The sequence below is a fragment of the Tachypleus tridentatus genome, chromosome 7 (assembly GCF_004210375.1).
Source record: "Tachypleus tridentatus isolate NWPU-2018 chromosome 7, ASM421037v1, whole genome shotgun sequence".
Lineage (NCBI taxonomy): Eukaryota > Metazoa > Arthropoda > Merostomata > Xiphosura > Limulidae > Tachypleus > Tachypleus tridentatus.
The window spans coordinates 75702008-75726921 of NC_134831.1; the positions used below are offsets into that span (position 1 = coordinate 75702008).

General features: G+C 34.6%; 1 protein-coding gene across 6 annotated transcripts in view; it reads left to right on the plus strand.

Annotated features, from left to right (window-relative positions):
• The window catches only part of LOC143255999 (dual specificity calcium/calmodulin-dependent 3',5'-cyclic nucleotide phosphodiesterase 1A-like), a 463989-nt gene that overhangs the window by 394705 nt on the left and 44370 nt on the right, over positions 1-24914 (plus strand). For 3 of the 6 annotated variants that reach the window (XM_076512519.1, XM_076512518.1, XM_076512520.1), the window contains 4 exons: positions 16584-16658; positions 18660-18816; positions 19822-19935; positions 22784-22909. In XM_076512519.1, coding sequence (XP_076368634.1) covers positions 16584-16658; positions 18660-18816; positions 19822-19935; positions 22784-22909 — 472 coding nt within the window. Of the gene's footprint in view, positions 1-8482; positions 8574-16583; positions 16659-18659; positions 18817-19821; positions 19936-22783; positions 22910-24914 lie in introns of those variants that run through there. The other 3 variants (XM_076512521.1, XM_076512522.1, XM_076512524.1) reach the window with 2 other exon arrangements.

The window sequence follows — 24914 nt, forward strand, 5'->3', positions numbered from 1 at the left end:
GATGTTTTCCTCCGTTTTCAAAGTGCACAACTTTGATTGTCATTTTGGTCTGACAATCAGTGCCTTAACACGTGTAACATCACATACTCTGAGCTTGTAACGTTATTACATATATTTCTCTTTAAAATAACAAAAATATCCCTTTTGCGTTTCTTTTTTTGAAGAGTATATAAACTATCATTTGTAATAACTATTAATAATAACCGTTATTATATATTGTATTGTTTTTATGTTTGTATATTAAAATATATTTGTGTTAAAAAAGGAAAATGTGTGTATCAGTCTTGTTGAAAAATAATATATCTTTGATACATGTTAACATTTTATTAACGACTACGCTCAAATTAAAATTTCGGTTACTTGAAATAGTAATTTGTTACATACGTAACATAATAAACCGGAGATTCATCCTAAATAAATTATAATACGTAACAGTAATTAAGTATTTAAAAACGTTTTAGTAGCCTCTATTATTGGGCTATTAGCTGATAATTGTTTAAAACTCTTGTTACTGTTGGTACTTTGGGTTTCACTTACTATTACTTATTGTTCTGTTCATTTCATATTAACTAGTTCTGTGTTATTTGTGAGTTTCTGTTGTGGTTGTTTAATTAAATTATCGTATGTTGTTGCGATTATTTTTGCGTGACTGTAGGAGGAAGTAGTGTTTGTTGTTGTGGCTGTGTTCTTGTGGCTATGTTGAAAATAATTCTTGTTTAAGTTATTTATATTTTTGGCAACCTTTATAGTTACTTGGTTACATTTGTTTAATAAGTTACATATATTTACCTCCTTTTTCACTATCTTCTATTCAGTTCCTATACCTTTTATATATGTATCTTATAGGACAATATTATTCAATACACGTGTTCCCCTTACTGTTTAAATATCTAAACATTTTGTTACCTCTATTCATGTTCTGTTTGTTTTTTTTACCTTATTTAATATTTAATTATTGAGTTTAATATGTCATTACTCTAATGTACTGTGTTCTGTTCACGATATTTTATTTATTCCAACTACACTCAAGTAATTATTTTGTTTCCCTATGCGTATATATTACTTATCATTCCCTTGTTTGTTCTATCTAGTTTTGTCTAATAATACCTTCTGGAGCCGCCAGGACCCGTTTTGTTTTCTTATTATTATCGCCTGTCTCTTCTAAGAACTGTTCTCTCTTCTCTGGGAATCCTTTGAGTGTTCCACCTTGTTTGTTTTTTCACATAATCCACATTTTTGTTCAGTATTGACTCTTGAAATCTAAATTACTATCTGATAGCACTCAACTATCTGTAGTTTAAATATTGTAGTTCTTTAGAAATCAAATGCTTACAAGAACTACATCCATTTTTCTGTGTGGTATTCATCTAGTTACATCTTATGAAGGGTAAAAAAATACACAGATTTTTTTCTTTGATATAAACCGTGTAAACTTAAACTTTTACTTACTGTTAAACCTTCTTAACTTGAAGATGACCTAGGAAGATCGAAACGCTATTCTATCTTTATCAATAAAAGTGTTAATACCCACACCAGCCGTTCTGAGATACATAGTTAAGATTCGAAGGACTGATAGCAGTATTTCGTTGTTGTTTAAATTTTTTATTATGTACTGGAGAGATTTACACATTTTGGTAATACAGTTAGGAAAAAAAATATTTGTTTTCCGGATAAGAACAAAATCATTTTTTAGCCAACCTTTCGTCATTACGGTCCTACCAGTGCTACTAGTATAAGAGACAGTTCGTGTACTACTAACCCTGGTGAAACCGCAATAGCGAAACGATGGCTGATATGAAACGTTTTTATATTATTCTCTGGACGAAAAGCTCATTGTTTTCTAAATTTATTGCTAACAGGTTCGGTTATTTTCCTTTATAAATATTATAAAATATTTGTATATATCGTTGTAATTTGGTTTCCAAGGAAAAGCGAGATGTTTTTATGATATTTATTTATTCGTACATGCATTTAACAACTTATGTTGTTGAATACCAATAACAATTTCTCTACTTTTTGACAATAAAGTTAGGAAAAACAAAAAGGATCTTTACTCTGGTATTGTCATGCTACATGTTACGTATTTTTGAGGCCTGGCATGGCCTAGCGCGTAAGGCGTGCGATTCGTAATCCGAGGGTCGCGGGTTCGCGCCCGCGTCGCGCCAAACATGCTCGCCCTCCCAGCCGTGGGGGCGTTATAATGTGACGGTCAATCCCACTATTCGTTGGTAAAAGAGTAGCCCAAGAGTTGGCGGTGGGTGGTGATGACTAGCTGCCTTCCCTCTAGTCTTACACTGCAAAATTAGGAACGGCTAGCACAGATAGCCCTCGAGTAGCTTTGTGCGAAATTCCAAAAACAAACAAACAAAACGTATTTTTGCCTCTAGTTAAAAAATGCAATATATACGCAACATTCTTTATGTTTCATACGTGTCAAGTATTTGGATACTTACCCTGATATTCAACTGTCTGCATTTACTTTTTTGGTGTTTGTTTGTGTGTGTGTGAATAAATTATCTATCGCAAACAAAGGTCCACTCTGACGTTCTGTCACTACACAAATAATCTTACTCTGACGTTCCGTCACTACACAAATAACCTTACTCTGACGTTCTGTCACTACACAAATAACCTTACTCTGACGTTCCGTCACTACACAGATATTCTTACTTTAGAAGCTAAATTATTACGCTACAGAAATTTATGCACCTCCATATTCTGAGCAGATACAAATTTACACTGAGGAATATTTTTGTCTTAAAAACTAGATATTTTTACAAAGGTTGAATACATTCTGTTGCAATAACTTACTACGTTATTAAAGTCCATGTCATCAAGTGTTCTATCTGACGACCATTTTCATTGCAATGACTCAGTCGAAGAGTTGTCATGTTAGATCACATCACTTCTCCATGCCAGCTTTCCATAATCCATCTAGAGTATGAGAACAATGATTTCAAAAGTTCGATCGCACAGAATTCTATAAGCGTTGCGTCAAGCACTCTCGTATGGAATAGTATGTATACTCGTTTCATTTTCCAACAGTTCGGGAAACACAATGGTGTAAGAGATATTTAGTGAAGACAATCGGGGTACACGTGACTTTTGTCGCTTTTCTAGAGTGAGATTCGTCTTTGATTGTGCTACATGCTGTTTTTGCCTCTAACCAATATGTCCGTGAATTCTCACCTGTTACGAAACGCTGCATTTTGACTACCATAGTTGTGGTAGTACGAATTGTTCCAGGTATCTTTCTGGATAGTCCTGATGCTTAAAGTCGATTCATATTTCTCTGTTTTCCAATGCCATTAATTACAAGAGGTCCTTCGGTCGGATAGTGATTCCTTGCGCTGGACACAGCAAATATCCTAATGTGGCTTTGATCCAAGACAAACGAGTGACAAACAAAGGATATTCTAGCTTTAGAAATTCTAAATCAACAGGCTTGAATATTTCTTTACGTAGGCGTGTGAAGTTATTTTGGTCAAACATAAGCAGTCGTTCTTAAATAACTTTGCACGTGCGGTTTGTAATTAGATCAAAGTTGCAGGTTGTAAAAATGTACCAGTGGATCAAAGTTGAAAATAAAGGTGGTGAAATATAAATATGGTTTTTCTATCAAGTAAAGTTTCCATTCTTTTGGCGTGTGTGTGTTTCTTATAGCAAAAGCCACATCGGGCTCTCTGTTGAGCCCACCGAGGGGAATCGAACCCCAGATTTTAGCGTTGTAAATCCGTAGACCTACTGCTGTGCTAGCAGGGTGCACTTTGGGGTAAAGAAAATAATGGAAGAAATTCAGTTATAATTGGAAATCTTATATATCGTAGATTTCTTAATATATTGTCTTGAAAATCGATGGATGACATAAAGGTCTAGTAGAAATATGTTTTAATTTGGATTATTACAGTCGAAGCTACAGAAAGTGGAAAATTGATAAACTGTCAACTGTGTCTTACAGGTTCTCTTGATATCTTACAAGCAGATTCCTCTTGAAATAATTCAACGGTAAATTTCCTAAAAATAAATATAGAGAGTGCAGTGAACCCAATGCCTTGGGTCAGAGCGTACATGCAATAGATTGTCTAGTGGGCCGTTTAGAGCTGTCTTTTGCCATAACATGTGTTATTTCAATAAGAAAAGTTCAGTAAGGAAAGCTCCATTACGTTTGTTTTAAAGCAAAAGAAACTGAATGCAAGGCATTATTGGCAAAAATGTTTGTTTTTCGATGCAACAGGTGCATCCAGAATAATATAACACCCAGGTTCAATAAGTAGCCGAGGAATTTTTTTTTCTGCAGGATACAACAGTTCCTTGTTATATCACTGAGTGACAGGAAAGGCCACAACTAAAGTGTCATAGGGAAAATATTCAATTTAAATCAATTTATTCTACATAGTACGATAAAATCGTGCATATATATAATACTAACATAAAAAAGAAATATGTATAAGCTGGAAAACAACAAATTTGTTCGCAAACGCGTTCCTCTCTATGTTTTTTTATTCATTATCCTATCTTAGTAACATTTCTGTCAATTAATAGAAGATAAACTCCTGGTTTTTGGTGAAATATCTTGCCAAAGAGAAACATATTTGCGGATGTGGGTAAAAGTTGTAGGTAGCTTTTAAATATCTTCAGAGAAACTAATTATATTTTTGGTGTACCTATGGGCATTCCGAGTAGCGACTCAAGTATTTTAAGCAAGTTTAGGACAAAAACTGTCCTTTGGTTCGAATTCCAGTTTCCCGAATAGTTGGAAGTAACTGAATGTAGCTCTTAAAATGTTTTCAGACAAACGAAATGCCTGTTTCATGTATCTACGGATTCTGCGAATAGCAGTGTAAGTATTTTCAGCAAATTTTTGTCTAAAACTGTTCCCTTGATCAGTTTATGGTTCCCGAAATGTTGGGTTTCTCTTAAAACATTTTTCGACTTTTACCAGATACTCAAAAGTTTGCTCTTAATACGTTCTTGTCATATTGACCGTTCAACACATAAGAAGACTGACGGATCGATGCTGATAAGAAATTATAGGAACTGCAAAAAATAATAATAATAAGTTTCCTAAAATGTACTCATGGAAAGAAGCCTTTTGATGTATCTTTTCTTTCTACCATTAAACCACCAGGGGAAAGAATAAATAAAGAAATGAAAATTAAAAAGATTGTTTCTTTGTTTTTGAATTTCGCGCGAAGCTACAGCAGGGCTATCTGTACTAGCCGTCCCTAATTTAGCAGTGTAAGTCTAGAGGGAAGATAGCTAGTCATCACCAGCCCCCGCCAACTCTTGGGCTACTCTTTTACCAACAAATAGTGAGAGTAACCGACACATTATAACGCTCACACAGCTGAAAGGTCGAACATGTTTGATGTAACGGGGATTCGAATCCATGACCCTCAGATTATGACTCGACCACCTTAACTACCTGGCCATGCCGGGCCAATTAAAAAGAACTAAATTAAAATAGAAAATTGTAAACCAAAGACTACGCTTCACCATTGCCAAGCTGGTACTTTATACAACAGAATAGGATCAACGTGGTACGTGCTGAACAGTGAGTCTGAGAAAAACTTATTAAGAGCAAAAACGTTTCTTTTTGTGAGGGAATTTCACCAAAAAAGGGACGTCCTTGGTCGACTGATTGAAAGAAATATTTCGAAGGTAAGAACATGATTTTTAGAACGAGTGAAGAGTTCTCTTTCCTCTATCCTTTCCATTTCCCAGCCCTACATTTTATCTTTACTTTCTCACACTGACAGTTTGTCTACAATGTTTCTATTCAAGATACAGTCTCTTTTACCTGTCTCGTCCGTTCACTCTAGTTACATTCTTTTGTTACCTTTATGTTCTGTTCTTTTCAGTCGTCCATCACTCGTATTAAGTTCACATACTTTTTATTGAATCCCATTTAACAATATTACCTCATGCATTCATTTCTTTACATTCCCTGTGTTTTTCTTCTACTTTATGTTCTAGTTTGTTTTCTATGATTTACTATATTTATACAGTTTTATACTGATTTATATATATGTTACTTCCCTTAGTCCATTTGTAGCTTAGGAACTTGTTCTAAAGCCACGTGTTACTTGTTCTTTCAACCTAACCCTTGTATTAAGGGTATAGTTCTCACTAGAAACCTGATGAAGGGCTACTGATGCCCGAAATGTTGTTTGCTTTTTTTATTAATAAAATTATTTTAATTTGGCGAGAGTTTCGCCACTACATTATAATCTATTTTGTAACAGAATACAACACATGAAATACACCTAAAGCCGATGACATAACCTCTAATTTTGATATAAACGTAAGCCTGTTCCTTGCGTATCGTTTATGATAGGTATGTTTTGTTTCATTAAAATACATTCTTTTATTTTACGTTTATTAATATTAGATTTATAGCAAATAATTTTTCAACGATTTTATTATTACTGCGTTATTGTGTATCTTTACCAATAGATGTTTCACGGAACACATTCATATTTCACTATTCCCGTAATTAAATGTCTTCCAGCCTCCCTGTGTGTTAAGTACACTATATATTACCTCATATTCATTTGTTTTACTTCTATTTTATAGGATTGAGTTCAACCTTTGTCCTGGTAAAAACAGGAAAGCTGCTCACAACTGGAAGTTTAAACGTCTTACCTGTTTTTGTCAAACAAGCATTTTTTTATTTCATTTTATCGACCCCCAGTAGCACGGTGGTGTGTCTGTGGACTCATATTCCGAGAAACCGGGTTTCGATACCAGTGGTGTGCAAATCACAGATAGTCCTTTATGTAGCTTCTGCATAAAAAACAAACGTTCGTTTTATCAGCACTTAAACATTTTATAAATACACGCACACTCACATACCAGTGTGATGGTTATAACTACAATTACCATTAGTTACCATAAAGTTATTTAATACCTTTTTTATTTTTAAAACGTGTGTGATAGCTCCAGCACTCAGTATGTGAGGGGAGGGTGGTACGTCATATAAATAAGGACACTCTTCGGGCAAGCTGTAGGGGGAGCTACATGTCAGTTGAATTTTTCTTTTTCTTTTCTCATCAAACAGTTTTGTAATTTATAATATGTTTCATCAGTGCGTGTACATAAATGTTTTAAGGAATGAATAAATAATTATTTTATTATTGAAAGAATGATATACGTAACACGATTATTTTTTTTAATCATTTGTTTGCCACGTTTCTAGACTTGTGGCTACACGTGGTCAGGGCTTTGTCCAGCGTTTTGTTTAAACATATACCAGCAAATTTATTGTATAAAACAGATTCACACTATTTTTACCGCTCTTAAAAACTATTAAGAAAAGTGGCTAAAAACTTAACGCGGTAAAATTTTTGTTATGACAACCAATCTTGCAAGTTTTCTTCCATAAACACAATGAACCACGATGTGTTCTATCTGATCATGTTTTACTTGACAGATACGTTCCTTTGGTTGGTTTATATTACATTACACAGGCCTCCAGGACAAAAATGTTTTTGCTACACCCGTTACAATTCACTACGCCAAAGTTGATTCTAATCTTTATTTAACTTCTTAATGTCACAGACTCGGTAATTATATTTTCATTTATAATCATCTTAACCAAACTGAAGTTTCTAATTAAATAAAACTTGTTGACTGTACCCATTACACTAATCAGTTATAATTCGATATTAACTACATTTAAGTAAATGTTTTCTCTGACGTTTCTCATTATTTCAATAAGCATGACTTTTTTTAACCTCTGTTATTAACACATGATCTCTTATTACCTGTGTTACTAACACCTGGTCTCCTCTTGTCTGTGTTATTAACGTGATCTCCTCTTACTTGTGTTACTAACTTACTAGTACCTGATCTCCTCTTATCTGTGTTACTAGTACCTGATCTCCTCTTACCTGTGTTACTGACATATGCTCTACTATTACCTGTGTAACTAGTACCTGATCTCCTCTTACCTGTGTTACTGACATCTGATCTACTCTTATCTGTGTAACTAGTACCTGATCTCCTCTTACCTGTGTTACTGACATCTGATCTACTCTTACCTGTGTAACTAACACCTATTCTCCTCTTATCTGTGTAACTAGTACCTATTCTCCTATTATCTGTGTTACTAGTACCTGATCTCCTCTTACCTGTGTTACTGACATCTGATCTACTCTTACCTGTGTAACTAGTACCTAATCTTCACTTACGTTTCGTTTTGTACCTACATTACAACTCCTCAAGCAGGTCAGATTTTGTGCTCGAAGTGAGCATAGCAATGATAACCCATTGTGAAGCTTTGTGACTCACAACAAACATAATTGTATTACATAAGTTTTACTTAGTTATAAACAGAACTATTGTATATTATTTAAGTAAGTGTTGAGGTGAACTGTTTATTTAGAAATCTCGTACACAGAATAGATTAAAGGGGCTGATCAGAGACCCCTATAATATGATATAGTTGTCTTTCGTTTTGAACTTCAGGCCAGAAGAAAGAAACCGCTTGACAATACCCGTCCTATGAAGTGATTGATTTCAAACAAATGGCGAGATTGGCTACCACTCTGAAAACACACCTACGACAGAAAGTGAGAAGGATATTTTATAATACCACGTCTCGAACCTAAGACACTGTGATTCCCAGTCTTACATACTAACCCACAGGCCACACTACAGGCGACTGAGGATAAACCATGTTTTCATTTAAGACTTTAGGATAATTGTAATCAAAATTAAAACCAACGAGGTTAACTCAATGTAAATGGACACGATAGACAAAGTGCTTTGTCTATTGATATTTTAAGGTGATACTAAAAATGTTTTTTTAAAATAAGAAATATAAATATGTAGGAGAGTGTGACCATCGAATAATGTGTTTATTAAGGTAGAATTTGACCTTTAGATTCACTCAAGTCACTGTTTTTGACTGCTTTTTCAAATACGCAAGTGTGATATCATGATATGCATAGACGGATATTATTCTGTTTCATTCTTTTGCTTCGAAAACAATAAGTAACTGATACACTAAAAAAATGCTACTGAAGCTGAGATCTGTTTCCATAAAAATAGCTGTGTAAAATGAAGCTCGACGGGTACTTTTAACTACCAGGGATAAAACAAAATAATAATTTGATATCGTATTTCGAGATTCATTTTGTTAAACTCTTTATAGATATACCTGAGGGAAAATAACCTAAACATCTTGATTAGGCGAAGGTTTGTTACTACGAGAATATATATATGTATAATATTCCTTTGTACTGAGATGGCACGTGTACACAGGTTCCTGAGTTGATTTGAAAATGTTGCATGTTGGGTTATTCTCTGAGATAGATTCCTAGTGGTGGAAATAGTTTGTTTATTTGTTTAGAATTAAGCACAAAGCTACACAAGGGGCAATCTATGCTCTGCCCACCACCGGTATCGAAACCCAGTTTCTAGCGGTGTGAGTCCACAGACACACCAGTGTGCCACTGTGGGATTGCAGTTATATTGTGAAGAACCCATCAACTAGAAGTTAAATGAACATCAATATGTATCAAATTTATTATATTTGCCAGCAAGATTAACACACACAATTTTCTTTGTTAACACAAATATATTTTAATATACAAACAACATTACAATTTATGATAACGGTTATTACAAATAGTTATTGAAAGTATTGGTTTATGTACAAGAGTTTTACAAATTATACTGAGCCTTCCATTTGGCCTAAAACTGAATAATTTATCGATTTCATCCACAATGAGCAAATTAATTCTGACTTGATATTGTTTCACCTTGCTCAAGCTAGCTAGTTGTCTTTTCTTGGCTGGTCTCATACCGCTTACAAGCTGACATTTTTGCCGATGAAGCCCCTCAGTTGGTTCTTCAGTGTAAAACAAACTGCATTTGTATTTGTTTGTTTTTTGTAATTAAGTACAAAGCTACACAATAGGTTATCTATGCTCTTCCACCACCGGTATCAAAACCAGGTTTCCAGCGGTGCGAGTCCGCAGACATGCCACTAGGAGGATTGCAGTTGTATTTTGAAAAGCCCAGCAACAAACCTTAATATGAAAAAATAAATATTTATTTATAATGATATAATATTTATATATTAAATAGCCTACACACTGGTTCTTTAGAGTAAAAAATATTCCAGTTGCATATTAAATAGTCTGTCTACTGGGTTTTTTAGTATAAAACAAATTGCAGTTGTTCATTAAATAGTCCATCAACAGGTTCTTTTCTGCAATCCACCCAGTGGCACAGCAGTATGTCTGTGGACTGACACCCCTAGAAACCGGGTTTCGATACCTGTGGTGGGTAGAGCACAGACAGCCAATTGTGTAGCTTTGTGCTTAATACCAAAAACAAACAAACTTTACTGCAAAAAGTATTATATTTATATCTTAAACATCCATTAATTGGTTCTTTATCGAAATTATTCCTGAAACATGTTTATTCAGCTGTTTCCTTCATTTCAGCCCTCTAAAAAATATCGATAAAATATCAACATAGACAAGGCTAACCATAAGGAACGAAAAGATTACTGAATGCATTCATATTAACTGTGACAAAGCGGTTAGATAGAAAGACAGATATTTTTACTTGGAATACTGTTACAGACACTAAATAGCGTGTTACAACAACACCTAAGTAACGAGACAACGTAATTTTCTTTCTCTAGAAATGGATTTTCTAACATGACAGGTACACTACTACATCGTACTGAATCTATAGGAAAATCTAGGTTGGAATTTTATCACAAAATGACATGACGTTACTCTGTTTCTCTCACTGTTCATTTTATTTGGAAAATAAATACTGTTCTGATTAAATTTTCCAAGTTTCCTTTAGAGTAATTTCCTTTTGGCTAACTTCAATGCAGAGAGTGGGAAAAGGCACCATGGACGGCGCTTGTCAAGTTGTCTGATAACGTCCCAGAGCAAACATCATTCAATTCACGATGTTAATAACATGAGTCAGGTTAAGGGTTCTAGAAAGTGCTATTAACTTGTGACACCCTATAGATTTCCTTGTTAAATACTCGACGTGCAGAATAGTAAAGTTAAAAAAAAACACCTTCACCAAAACAATTTTCTTGACTAAGAAAGAAAACTATAAGGCTTAGTCTGCCATACCACTTCTCATGAATAACACCCAACCATACCACTTCTCATGAATAACACCCAACCATACCACTTCTCATGAATAACACCCAACCACACCACTTCTCATGAATAACACCCAACCACACCACTTCTCATGAATAACACCCAACCATACCACTTCTCATGAATAACACCCAACCATACCACTTCTCATGAATAACACCCAACCATACCACTTCTCATGAATAACACTCAACCATACCACTTCTCATGAATAACACCCAACCATACCACTTCTCATGAATAACACCCAACCATACCACTTCTCATGAATAACACCAACCATACTACTTCTCATGGAATAACACCCAACCATACCACTACCACTCATGAATAACACTCAACCATACCACTTCTCATGAATAACACCCAACCATACTACTTCTCATGAATAACACCCAACCATACCACTTCTCATGAATAACACTCAACCATACCACTTCTCATGAATAACACCCAACCATACCACTTCTCATGAATAACACCCAACCATACCACTTCTCATGAAGAACACTCAACCATACCACTTCTCATGAATAACACTCAACCATACCACTTCTCATGAATAACACCCAATTGTAATTAGGAGCTCCAGGCTTCTATTATATTAAAACTACAAGAGGGGACACTCAGTAGACACACCTTCGCCAAGCAGTGCTGATCATATTCGGCCCTCACAAAAGTACGAAAACGTGTCAGTATATCCGTTGTTTTCAATAAACATAAGCCATTTTCAGCAGGACAATAAGTAATAATATTCTACATACGTCCAAGTTTCAGTCAAATCTGATTATTTTTTACTGAGTTATAGAACAAAATTAGTGTACAAAACTAGTCTCCATATTAACAGATAGTGTTGTTTTTGTTTGTTGTTGTTTTTTGCATTTTAGTGACCTTACCATCCATAAACTAATCACTTCTACGATGGGTCATGGTCCAAATATACGCGAAATCCGTTCAGTCGTTTTCGAGAAATCTTGGTGACAAACATACAGTGATGAAAACATAACCTTTCTCAAATTGTGTCACAACACATTATAACCAAAATATAGCAAATAAGTTTGAAAGGTGCAAATAATAATAATTGTCAAGTGTGTTCTTCGCTTCTGACAGGTAGAGTATACTTATTACTGTCCAACTTCTTCACTACTCATAATTTTTGTAGATTCGAATAATACAAATAAAATGTACAGCGAAGTAATACTTGAAAACGTAAAAGCAATTGCAATATGGATACTATAAAGCTGAAAGAATTCGATCAACATTTCGGCTAAATAACATATTACACATTTTTGTAACTTGCCATAAAATAATTAATTTTGTTCTTTATATTAAAAATAGTGGGAAAATGAACAAATCTGAATGTATTTTTTTAATTAGTACATTATGATAATTTTCAAAAAGTAAAACTAGTCTATAGCCTTCTTTCTAATTCAGTAATTTTGGTTTAATATTATCATGTCAGCTAGAAAGAACTTTCTAACAAACATTTTTTCTGAGATTCCTAGTTAGATTTATCATTTTTGGATTATTGTTAATTTGAGACTTTAATGTCTTAAACATAAAATACCATTAATTTTATAGGAATAAAATTATAACATTTTAAGTCTTAAAGTGACTTTCTTACAGAATGCTTTATAAAATTTCACATATTTTATTTGTTGTTGATTACACGTTTCATATAGTCCTAACGACTCGTTCTACAAACACAGCAAAAATATATCCCATCTATATTTTCATTTGTTGTGGGCTATACAAAAATCAGAAACGAGCTGTTATGCTTATTAAAAACAATGCCACGTCTGTCAGTATTTTGTGATTGTGGATATTCTTCAATATAACTGGACATAAAACATCTTAATACAGCCATGTTTTTAGTCAGCACGTGAACCAGAATGAAAGATGAAGATATTGTGAGTCATTTAAATTACATTATTGTGAATAAATGTAGAGAATAACATGTGACTTCTTTTGAAACTACAAGAATAAACATATTTTAGAATATAGAATACATTTATGTAATTGAAGTTCTCTGTCAATTCAGAAAATCGTCGTCAGCTTGCAATATGTTTTACACTAGTTTCTAATCAGTTTTGGAAATTTACTTTTCACTGATAAATTCGCCATCTATTAGAATGGAAAAAAGGCTTACCTAACTTGGACAGAGCTTTTTCTGTTTAGCTGTTGTTATTACATTTTTAAACATTTCAATATTTTGATCATAGTTTTATAATTATTGATATAATGCAAAAGAAACGCTGCACCAACTAGCTATGACCCAGTAAAACTGTTTTCACTGCATCATTCTTAAGTTCAGAAGAAGAAATAATCTTCAAAAGACGTGCTATACGTTACAAGTATTATCACTTCTAGAACTGTTTTTTTAATTATGTTCAGTGTATTTTTGTGTTATATATTTTTTTAACTGATGACCAGTGATCGATTTCCGGTGCTACTGCGTCCTTGAAACTGAATAACACAAACTAGACCAACTATGTTAAAAACTAACTTTTCTTTTCGCGAATAATAGTTTTTGCAGCCAGTCCTTTATAAGCATTAAAAAACATAGTAAAATAAAATAATTTTTGAACGTGTTGAATTTATTGAAAATGAAACGTTTCTGTACCACATAATATGTAACATGTTTACAATTAAATATGATTTTTCTGATACTGTCATCAGTATACTGAAATACAATTCTTGAAACATAATAAGAAAATTGAAAACAGAACTAATCAACTGAAACTAATTAGACTGTTGAATTTGTTTTCAAGAAGTTGTTTGTTTTGAATTTCACGCAAAGCTACAAGTGCTATTTGCGCTAGCCATCCCTAATTTAGCAGAGTAAGACAAGAGGGAAGGCAGCTAATCATCACCATCCACCGCCAACTCTTGGGTTTCTCTTTTTACCAATAAATAGTAAGATTGACTATCACATTATAACGCATCCGCGGCTGAAAGGGCAAGCATGTTTGATGTGACGAGATTTCTAGCCCGAGCCTAACCACCTGACCATGCCGGGGCCTGTTTTCAACAACACGGTGTTTTAAAGTTCGACTTCACAGGAGAGAGGGACAGTATTAAATCTGGCTCTACCTCAAGGTGTTTCCTTTTGTAAATATTTTAATGAATTGGAAAAAAATACAAATATTGCTAAGAAATGAAGAAAGTGAAAAACGCGCTATTACCAAATGTTTTCTCGCGAACCCTTCAGAATGTACCTAGATGTTCACGAACACTCGATTATAAAACGCTGAACTAACGAATTATGTAATAATTACAATTATTCTACATTTCAAAATGTATTTTTAGTGTTTTTTTAATTGTGTGCTGTTCGTTGCTCTGTACCATATTTCTAGCCTTTCGAATATTAATTTCATATTTCTTTACGAGTTTGGTTTAACTAACATTTCTGCCCCCTAGCGGCACAGCTACATGTCTGTGGACTCACACCGCTAGAAACAGGGATTTCGATATTCGTTGCGGGAAGAGCACAGATAGCCAGTTGTGTAGTTATGCGCTTAATTCGAAACCAATTAAGTAATTTCCAGTCTTCGGTGACATTAAGTTTCCAGTAAACAGATCAAAACGTTCATTCAATATGATAACCAGAAACAAATCTGATATTGATTACAGAAATACCTCAGCGTTACATATAATAGGAGAATATTTCTGTAGTTGACTATACACACGAGGTAAAATAAAATATTGTTCATTTTGATACCATTTCTTATCTACACTTGTTCTTACAACTTCGTTTAAGTTTGCGATAAGAACACGAACGAAAGAAACGTTTACTATCTAGTAAGCAACAAAACATTCCTTCATTTTCTCGATGAACAGGTTTTGCGAGAACATAGATCTACTAATTTCTGTGTATTTCGTGTGTTGCTTGTTACCATTCAGAAGTTAACCCGCAGCCGTGAACGTGCTCTGTACCTTAAATGCGCGCAGCGGTAATTGATCTACAATCCGTTGTCTTACACTATCTCACATAACTGTGCAAGTAAATATATTAAGCGTTGCAGTAAGCGAATGCATTCGGCCCTATATAGATGTCTAATTAGAAACCTTTTAAGTTTTACATGAAAGGTTTCTCCTTCTGGACTTCTCTCGGAAGCTCACTTTATCTAATACACATATCCATCAGTTTGTATTTTCCAATATGGTGATATAGAGCAGGATGAACACGAGTTTTGGAATTTCGGCGTCGTTTCAGTCTTAACAAGACCAAGTGAGTCGTGACCGTCGCACACGTTTTCTACCCATTTTGTGTACGGTAGGATCTATAGCTAACAAAACAAAACAGCGATAAGTGAACAGAGACGTAGAGTTGACGCTTCCTGCAGAGTTTAAAAGCATTTTTCAAAAGAAGTTACAGCGCAAATACTGTTTAACTGTTTAATTGGGCATGACAGCAAATGATCAACACTTAGATCTAAGCTAAAAACAGGAATGTTTTGGATGTCGGTGAGACCAGACGAGATATAAAACTTGTGATTACTTACAAACATAATATGTTTTATACTGAAAAGTTGATTTCGTCCTACTGACAATGGTTAGTGCTAGTTTTGGGTCTTTTATAAAAAAGAAAAAGAAAAAACGCTGGATTGAGAATCTTTTAGTTCGCGGAAAAGGAAAATATTGGAAAGCATTTTAAACAAGAGAGAAAACTGGTGTCAGTTTCATGATCCATTCATATCTACTCATAATAAACGTTATTAGCTAGAAGACGAATTAGCGTTTTAAATGTGATTATAAATTAATAGATAAACTAGCCTGTACAATGAATAATTAATAAATCATAAAGAAAGCCAAATAAAAACAGAATTTGTTATTTCACAGTAATATCAGGTGTTACTAATCTTAACGTAATTCATGAGGTAGGTTTAATATTTTCATTTCAAAGTCAGAAACATCTATGTTATACGTATTACAATCGCTTTAGAGTTTACAGAATTGTAATAACAACTTATCTCCTCCTTTCCCATTACACTTTATTTTAAAGGTTTGTGTTGATCATCAAGGATTGTTTGTCTGTTTATCTTGCGGTAGGACTTCAATATCATTTTCAATTGATGAACGTTTAGAGTAAAAGGTATTTCGGAAACACGTCAATATGGCTCCTAACGAGGCCTAGCAATGCGAACCACGAGGTGTACATAATCAAAGTAATAGGATTATTTTGGATAAAATTGTCATACCATTATCGCAAAATATTCAGTAAAATTTTCTGGCTTTTGTAATTTAGGCTTATTCTGAATACAGTGTTGTTAATGATATTATTAAGTGTCCACCATGCTTTGTTATAAGTTACTATCTTGTATACTTTGATCGCCTCCAAGATTAATACTACACACGATAAAAAAGGTTTGAATATTACTATTTACTGTCATTATTTAGCCTAAAATTTTCTGAACATATAAATTTATCTTACAGTGGCTAATCCACCTGAAGATCAAGAAATTGATGAAGAAAACATCGACAAAGAACAGGAACCAGTTTCAACACAAAGTATGACGTTTGATAAACAAAAATTCTAGATTTTAACAATAAGCCCTTTTAGGTTATGCTGAAAGATGTGGTGACATAGGCCTTTCTACGCTAAATTTTAAAGGATGTCTTATGTTAATATCTTGTTAAATCACAGAGGTCGCTGACAAAATTTGCTGTTGCTATGCAACAAAATGTTTTTGTTTCTGCATTTTTGTTGCCCGAAAAAAAAACATTGTTTTTGACTACTTTAAAGTTTATTGCTAGGAGTTTGTTGTGATCTATAAAATTGTGGTGTTTTATACAAATCAGTAGTTGGCTGCATATGTTTCTACAGAAACAAAGGTAAAAGTGGTGGAAGCTGGAAGAACCACTTTGGTTTGTTCCGGAATCGTTGCACAAAGCTATAAAAAACAGGAATGAACACTTTCTGGACTCTTAAATAGTGTCTCCCCGTGGCACAGCGGTATATGTGCAGACTTACCATGCTATAAACCGGGTTTCGGTACCTTTAGTCGTCAAATCCTAGAGAGCCTATTGTGTAGCTTTGTAATTAACGAACTCTCACAAATAACAGGTGGAAAGCTAAAAGATGTGATTGTTATTACAAATAGTTTTGTTGCCCTCCCTATTGTCAGCAGTTCTAAATTAAGGACGGCTGTGCTTGAACACTGTTATTTGATCTGGCAATTAATCTATATAATATAAAGTTCAAGTTGGGTCTACTAATTACCACATTTTAACCTGACAAAAATTCATTTTGGTAAACCAACGTTTTAATAAAGTGTAAGAGAGCTGGAATTTATTACTTACAGAGTAAATGGTAAACCAATAATTATTAATACAAAAATAAAGGGTTTGTTTGTTTATTTCAAATTTCGCGCAAAGCTACACGAGGGCTATCTGCGCTAGCTGTCCCTAATTTAGCAGTATGAGACTAGAGGGAAGGCAGCTAGTCATCACCACCCACCGCTAACTCTTGGCCTGTTCTTTTACCAAATAATAGTGGAATTGACCGTTACATTATAATGCCACCACGATCGAAAAGCGAGCATTTTGGTGTAACGGAGATTCGAACCCGCGACCCTCTGATTGGGAGTTGTGCGCCGTAACCACCTAGCTGAAGAAAAAGGACAAACATGAGTGGTTTTACACTGTACTTAGGTTCTTCAACAATAAATAATGTTCATAAAGTTAAGGAGAATAATAAATGTTTATTCATATACGCAGGATGAATATAACAGTCCATCAATATACGAAAACTACAAATAGTACAACAAACCTTTCTTTCTGATTTAGCCTTACTCACACACGGTCATCGTATCATTGAAAATGGTAAAATCAGTGGATTATCAGTGGATGAGTTTGTCTCTATTATAAATACTGCTAAATTAAAAGAAAGATTTTTATTGCGTCACATTCAGCCATAATATTCCTCAAGCAGCTAATGAATGAAATGGGTTTCGTGCTATTCTATACGAAGACATATTGGTTAAAGTCCTCTGATGCTGTGTGTTGGATTTCTGTATGATGGAACTGTTGAACCCAGAGCTAGAAAACCGTCATCCCCCTACATTAAATAAAATGTGACATGGGACATGACAGCCTCACGACAGATCCTGTTTCTATAGACACCACATTGCAGGGATGTTGTCAAGATAGAATACGACTGGGCGCGATGACATGGACTGTAACGACGTGATGATACTCCAGAGTCATTTTAATATAAATTACTCGACCTCTATAATAATAATAATATATTTCGTTTACTTTCTAAGTAATAAAATCAATATCTATACGTTGAAAGGTAGTAAAATTACTGTTGACCCAGCGGGAGACGAGAAAAAAGTAATACTTAATGATATGTAAATCAGGATACGTAAACTTCAGAAGACTTTTATCTTAGTCCATTCCAAGAGCACTTTGCCAAATGTGACTCCAATAATATTTCAGACAAAGTCAACAATAACAATATTTTAAGTGTTGTATATTTTGTATGATAATTTATTTATTTTTCACTAGGTGGAACTGTTGTTGTGCGACGAATGCACCCGCGTGGGGGTGCATTAATGCGTGGAGTTGCTCAGGAGAAAGACGAGGCAATGGAGGGCTCCGATTCCAAATTAGAAGGATTAACCCGTACAGAGACCACTGGAGCGTGCGACAAGGCTGCGTCTAGGTAATACTACGACACGTTTGTCATTTGACATTTTGAGTAGCAGCCGGTACATCTTTTCTTCTTGTAATGGGTCTTTTGTGGAGCTTTCAGTTTATTAACATCTTTTATTCTTAGATTTCATTCTTTTTGTTCATTGTTTCACTGACTGTTCCACGTGTTGTTCCTTGGTATTTGTTAGATTACAGAAAGGATGAACATTCAACTCCCTGTCACGCTCACACCCCGTATAGATAACCGTTTGTTTGTTTTTTAATAATAAACGTATATGTGTGCACGTGGGTATAATTTCATTTCCACCACAAACCGGCATTGAAAATAATTTATAACATCTAAATCGTACACCGTCACCTACAGAATAGCTGCAGAAGATATAAACTTGGGAGAACTTTTTGAACAAAGCCAAATTAGGCTATCTACCGTGTGTACCAGAAGGAATGAAACCCCAGTTTTTAGTGGTTTAAATCCATAAACCTTCAGCTGTCCCATCAGGAGAGTTGTGAGGATTAATTTTGACAAAAACATCCAATGGCGAATCTAGTAACATATACTAATGAAGAAGAAAGAGTTAGGCTTCACCCCACAGCATCACAAACAGGCCTACAATGTACCATCCATGTCTGGTTATGAGTGTGCAGAAAGATTCACATTGGTAATCGATTATAAATTTTACCTTCCAAAATGATATGCATGTTTAGAGCAAAGCCAACAGAAAACTGAAACCTCATCACAATTTACTTACAACTTCATTCTTTTAACCTACTAGGCCAAGTTCCCTGGTGGGACAGCGGTAAATTCACGAGCTTACAACGCAAAACCTTTGGTTCGATCTCCCATAGTGGGTGAGCCCAGAGGGTAGCCAGATTTGCAATCAATAATTGATCAATACTTCGTCTAAACATCTTAACATTATTGTTAATGTACGTTTGATATACTTTGACTTTAATTTTGTAAATGAACTCTGAGTGCATTAATAGCAGAACCTGCATGAATTTTGAATGTTTTCAGGCTCCGGGAAATTGCCCATCATCTTCAACATGGCGACGTGCCTATAAGTGTTTTACAGAAAACGTTGCAGTACGCTATTTGTGTGCTCGAAACTGTTTCGATGGGAGAAGCCAGGTAAGTTACGAATCGTTTTTATGTATTCGAAGTAGTCAGTTTGATTTATTTTGTTGAAGGAATATTTCAGTCTTTCAATTTATAAACGTAACTAACGTTTAGATAAGATGTGCTTTCATAAAATATTTTGGTTTGATTCATTTTGAATTTCGCGCAAAGCTACTCCAGAGCTATCTGCGCTAGCCGTCCCTAATTTAGCAGTGTAAGACTAGTGGGAAGGCAACTAGTCATCACCACCTACCACTATCTCTTGGACTACTCTTTTGCCAACAAATAGTGGGATTGACAGTCACACTATAACGCCCCCCCCCAGTTCAAAGGGTGAGCATGTTTGGTGTGGTGGGGATTCGAACCTGCGACCCTCAGATTACAAGTCGAGTTCCTTATCCACCTGGCCAAGTTGTTAGGACTCTCAAATCGCAATCTAAGAGTCGCGGGTTCGAATCCCCGTCACACCAAACATGCTCGCCCTTTCAGTCGTGAGCGTTATAATGTGACTGTCAATCTCATTATTCGTTGGTAAAAAGAGTAGTCCAAGAGTTCGCTGTGGGTGGTGATGACTAGCTGCCTTTTCTATAGTCTTACACTGCTAAATTAGGGACGGCTAGCACAGATAGCCCTCGTGTAGCTTTGTGCGAAATTCAAAAACAATCTCAAAAACTAAAATTCTCCTACACCAGAACAGTCAAACTGTGTTATTGAAACTCTAATCTGGTATTTATCTTCTTCTCCTTTTTAATAAGAAAGTGTCTGGTATATAAACATTAAAAACGCAACCTGGTAGTCTTTATAGAAAAGAGGTTTTGATTCGTTTTTAATTTATTTAAAATTACAACACGGAAAATCCTCAATCTATTATAAAAATATAAAAATATTTTGCCCTATAAGTTAATATTTTCCGTATTGCAAAATTATTGTCAAAATTGAATTATTCGTGATCCTTGTTTTGCCTGATATGTGGTTTTAGTTTTGTTTTGCCAATTCCACCACCTGCAGTGGATTAAGCACGTCATACTAAAGCGATGTTGAATATTTAGATCAACAAGTGGCGTAACAACTACTAATAACAGGAAGTTGCGTTCTAATGGCATGAATAAAAACTTCATTTTGACATTGCTTAACGTTTCGCAGGTAAAGCGATGCCGTCTAATATTGGTAGCTTTTGGAAAGGGTATGTAAAACACATGGCTATGCTTTGTAAATAATAGCATTGGAAAACAAATTAATATAGATTAGTAGCCAAGGCAGTCCTTGGGTCCCAGGCAACAATACGCAACATAATCAAAACGGATCTCTGTACGGAAAGAAACACAAGCCACATGTTTCCAAGTTTCTTCCTCGACATATCTGTTCAGCCGTCACATACCTCAACCAGCTAGGAAATGACACAGGTAAACGTACTCCGTCCTACCAAGACATACTGCTCAATTCACCAGACCCAGCGAGTGTGGATTTCTGTGCGATCAGGTTGCTGAAACAGGCATTGATATTGTCGTCTTAATATATTATTGATTATTGAATGCTGTATTTTGGACATAACAGCCACAAGACTATTGTAAAGATGCACAATCTTCAGAAAAAAAATGACCGGAAGTGGAAACATGGACTGTTATGATGTTGTGTTTGTTTTGTTTAATTTCGCGCAAAGCTACACGAGAGCTATCTGCGCTAGTTGTCCCTAATTTAGCAGTGTAAGATTAGATGGAAGGCAGCTAGTCATCACCAGCCACCGCCAACTCTTGGGCTACTCTTTTATCAACGAATAGTGGGATTGATCATAACATAATAACGCCCACACGGCTAAAAGGGCGAGCATGTTTGGTGTGACGGGGATTCGAACCCTCAACCCTCAAATTACGAGTCGAGTGTCTTAACCGTCGGGACATGCCAGGCCTATGATGTAGTGAGGCTCCAAAATGGTTTTATTATAAGGTACTCAACATCTATAGGATATGTATCCCACATGTCGTAAATGTATATGTGGGTCATTTCTAACAAATGCGAAGGTTGAAAATGAATCCGATCTAATTTACGGTTCATACAAATTTATAACAATTAAGGTGAAATTCAAATTTGGCTTTTACAACATCTAAATTGGCCAGGTGTTTAGGACGATTGACTCGCAAGCTTCATGTCATGGATTCGAATAGCCGTCCCATCAAACTTGCTCGCTCTCTCAATCGTGAAAGCTTTATAAAGTTTCGATTAATTCCATTATTCGTGGGTAAAAGAGTAGCCGAAGAGGTGGCGGTGGGTGGTCATGACTAACTGCCTTCCCTCTAGCCTCTTACTGCTAATTTAGTGTTGAATAACCCTGAGTAGCTTCGCGCAAAATTCAAAATAAATCAAACCAATCGCACATTACACTGACCGTTTTTTAATGGCTAAGTTATCGATTGTGTTTGTTGTGTGAATATGAAAATTTAGCAACCCGATATCTGGTTTGGTGTTCATTAAGTGAAATTATATTTTCTTTAGCAAAGTGTAAATACTTACATATAACTCTCAATGAGCGGTAAATCTAAAGATATTATATTGTAACTGAAAAGTTAAATCTTAAAATATTTTTATTCATTGTGTATAAATAATTATTTTTAAACAAATCTTGAACTATTTTAAAAAGTGATACGTATATATATATATATATATATGTATATATGCTTTCCAAATACAATACCTTTTATTTTAATTAATACGTCGTAAATATTAAACATTATTACATGGAGTGTTAGATTACTATAAGTATCAGCAAATGGTTTACTGTAATGTCATCATATTATACCATAATAATTCTCATGGGCATAATTATGCATATATAACATTCATTTTCGACTCGGTGGTTCCCAAGCCTTTGTGTCGTTGCTAGGAAACAGACCACAGGAACTCCAGCAAATTGCAGCCCAATTCGCTCCAATCTTATTTCCTCCAAGAAAAGGTCTTCTCTTCAGTCAACCGCCACCAGGGATTCAACCAGGTTAACCTCAATTATTTAAATAAATGGTGCTTGTCAGCTCTGTTTAAGTAAAAAGTAATATCTTAGGCTTATGACCCAACAATTCTTATCATACGATTAGGAATACAGTTACACAGAACTGATTACTTAGCTGTTGATAAACAAATCAATTTTTATCATGCGATTAGGAATACAGTTACACAGAACTGATTACTTAGCTGTTGATAAACAAATCAATTCCTATCCCTTCATGTTTTAAAACCAAAATTGTATTACACTCCAATAACTGATCGGCATGGTCAGGACACTCGACTCAAAATCTGATGGTTGTGAGATCAAATCCCCATCACATCAAACATGCTAGCCCTTTCAGCCGAAGGGGGCGTTATAAAGTCAAGGTCAATCCACCTTTGGTTTGTAAAAGGGTAGCCCAAGAGTAGGCGGAATGTGGGATGACTAGGTGCCTTCCCTCTAGTCTTATACTGCTAAATTAGAGATGGCTAGAACAGGTAGCTCTCATGTAGGTTTGCGCGAAATTAAAAAGACTACTGACAAAACAAATCCATAATAATTCTTCGTTATTGTTGTAAAGATGGTCATCAAACGAAGTGTTTGACATCTAAAGTTCCAAGGACAAACTCTGACACTGTTTCAAAAAACAATTGTTTTCACTAGGCTAAGGAAAACAGAGATGAGCTATGACGTAGCTGGAAAAACCGTAACCAGAAGTGATTTTTAACCCCAGCTGAGAGAAGTGAACACTCATCCCTCTAGTTTTTCAAAAAATATTTTCAACCGAGATTTGTTTCAATTTTGGCGAGATTTTTTGTTCACTTTTCCAACAACAAATTTAGTAATTTTGTGGTAAAACTATTAAGTTATATATTAAAAACTGAAATACTCCAACTCATTTTCAATTACAATGTTTAGCCACATTTATGTGGCTGTATTTCACTAAAATAACCTTTTAACGCGTTAAACAACGATACTTCAAGCTAGTTTATGACCAAAAACCTAGTTCACCAAAATACTGAAATTGTAAACAAACAGAAAAGAAAGGTTACGCTGTTGCTTTTGTAAAAATTATTTGGGGTGCTGTGAAAAGTACATTATCTCCCACTTATAAACACATCAGATATTATTTCCTGACTATGCATTTGCTCTTAAACTCCAGTTTTTAGTAAGTTTTTTTATTTATTATTCAATAAAACTTCATTTGAACTTATACGAGATAATTGTTTTTATCAAAAAGATTTCTCTTGTTGACAAAAAAGTCTGTGTATTCCTCAAGCTAAACCCTGAACCAAACGACTTAGGTGAAACTCACTTAGAGCTTAAAAAAAAACTTAGCGCTGCTCCCTCATTAGTGAATAGGAGTTTCCTTTCAGTCTCCAATTAACCAAAAATAATTGGATGTGACAATTGATTTTGTGACATCCGTCTTTACAATAAAATGTAATGAACTTTGATCGAAGCTGTACCATCATTTGAAAAAAAAATAATAGTCAGAGCTGACATGCACTAAACTTATTTAATTTTCTCTAAACCACTTGAACTAAATTTGTTGTGTCAATCTTCATGTCCTATTTATCTTCTAAAATATTTCTAAAACAAGTTTAAGTAAAAACTAATCGATTTCTAATCTTTCTCAGAATGATTGATATTTTATTTCGAATCTAATAAAGTTCAAAGAATTTCGAAACATACCAACTTGTTACTTATAAATGATAGCTATTAAATTTGATATCAGTAAACCCTTCAGAATCAGAATCCTCAATCAAATAATTAGAGGATATCTGATGCTATCCAGTTATAAAACGTTTTCCTTTTCTGCAAGAACACTGTCCGAGTTAAAAATCGAAAATACGCTATTTTACTATATCAGTAATGTTTTGGTCGTAAAATAAGCTCTATGTATTATATCTCATTAGTTAACTAATTACGAAATATTATATTAAGTCTTTACAAATACTAGATGATAAAGGTTTATTAAACGGTCGTTCGTGAAGACAGGTGAACTATAAAA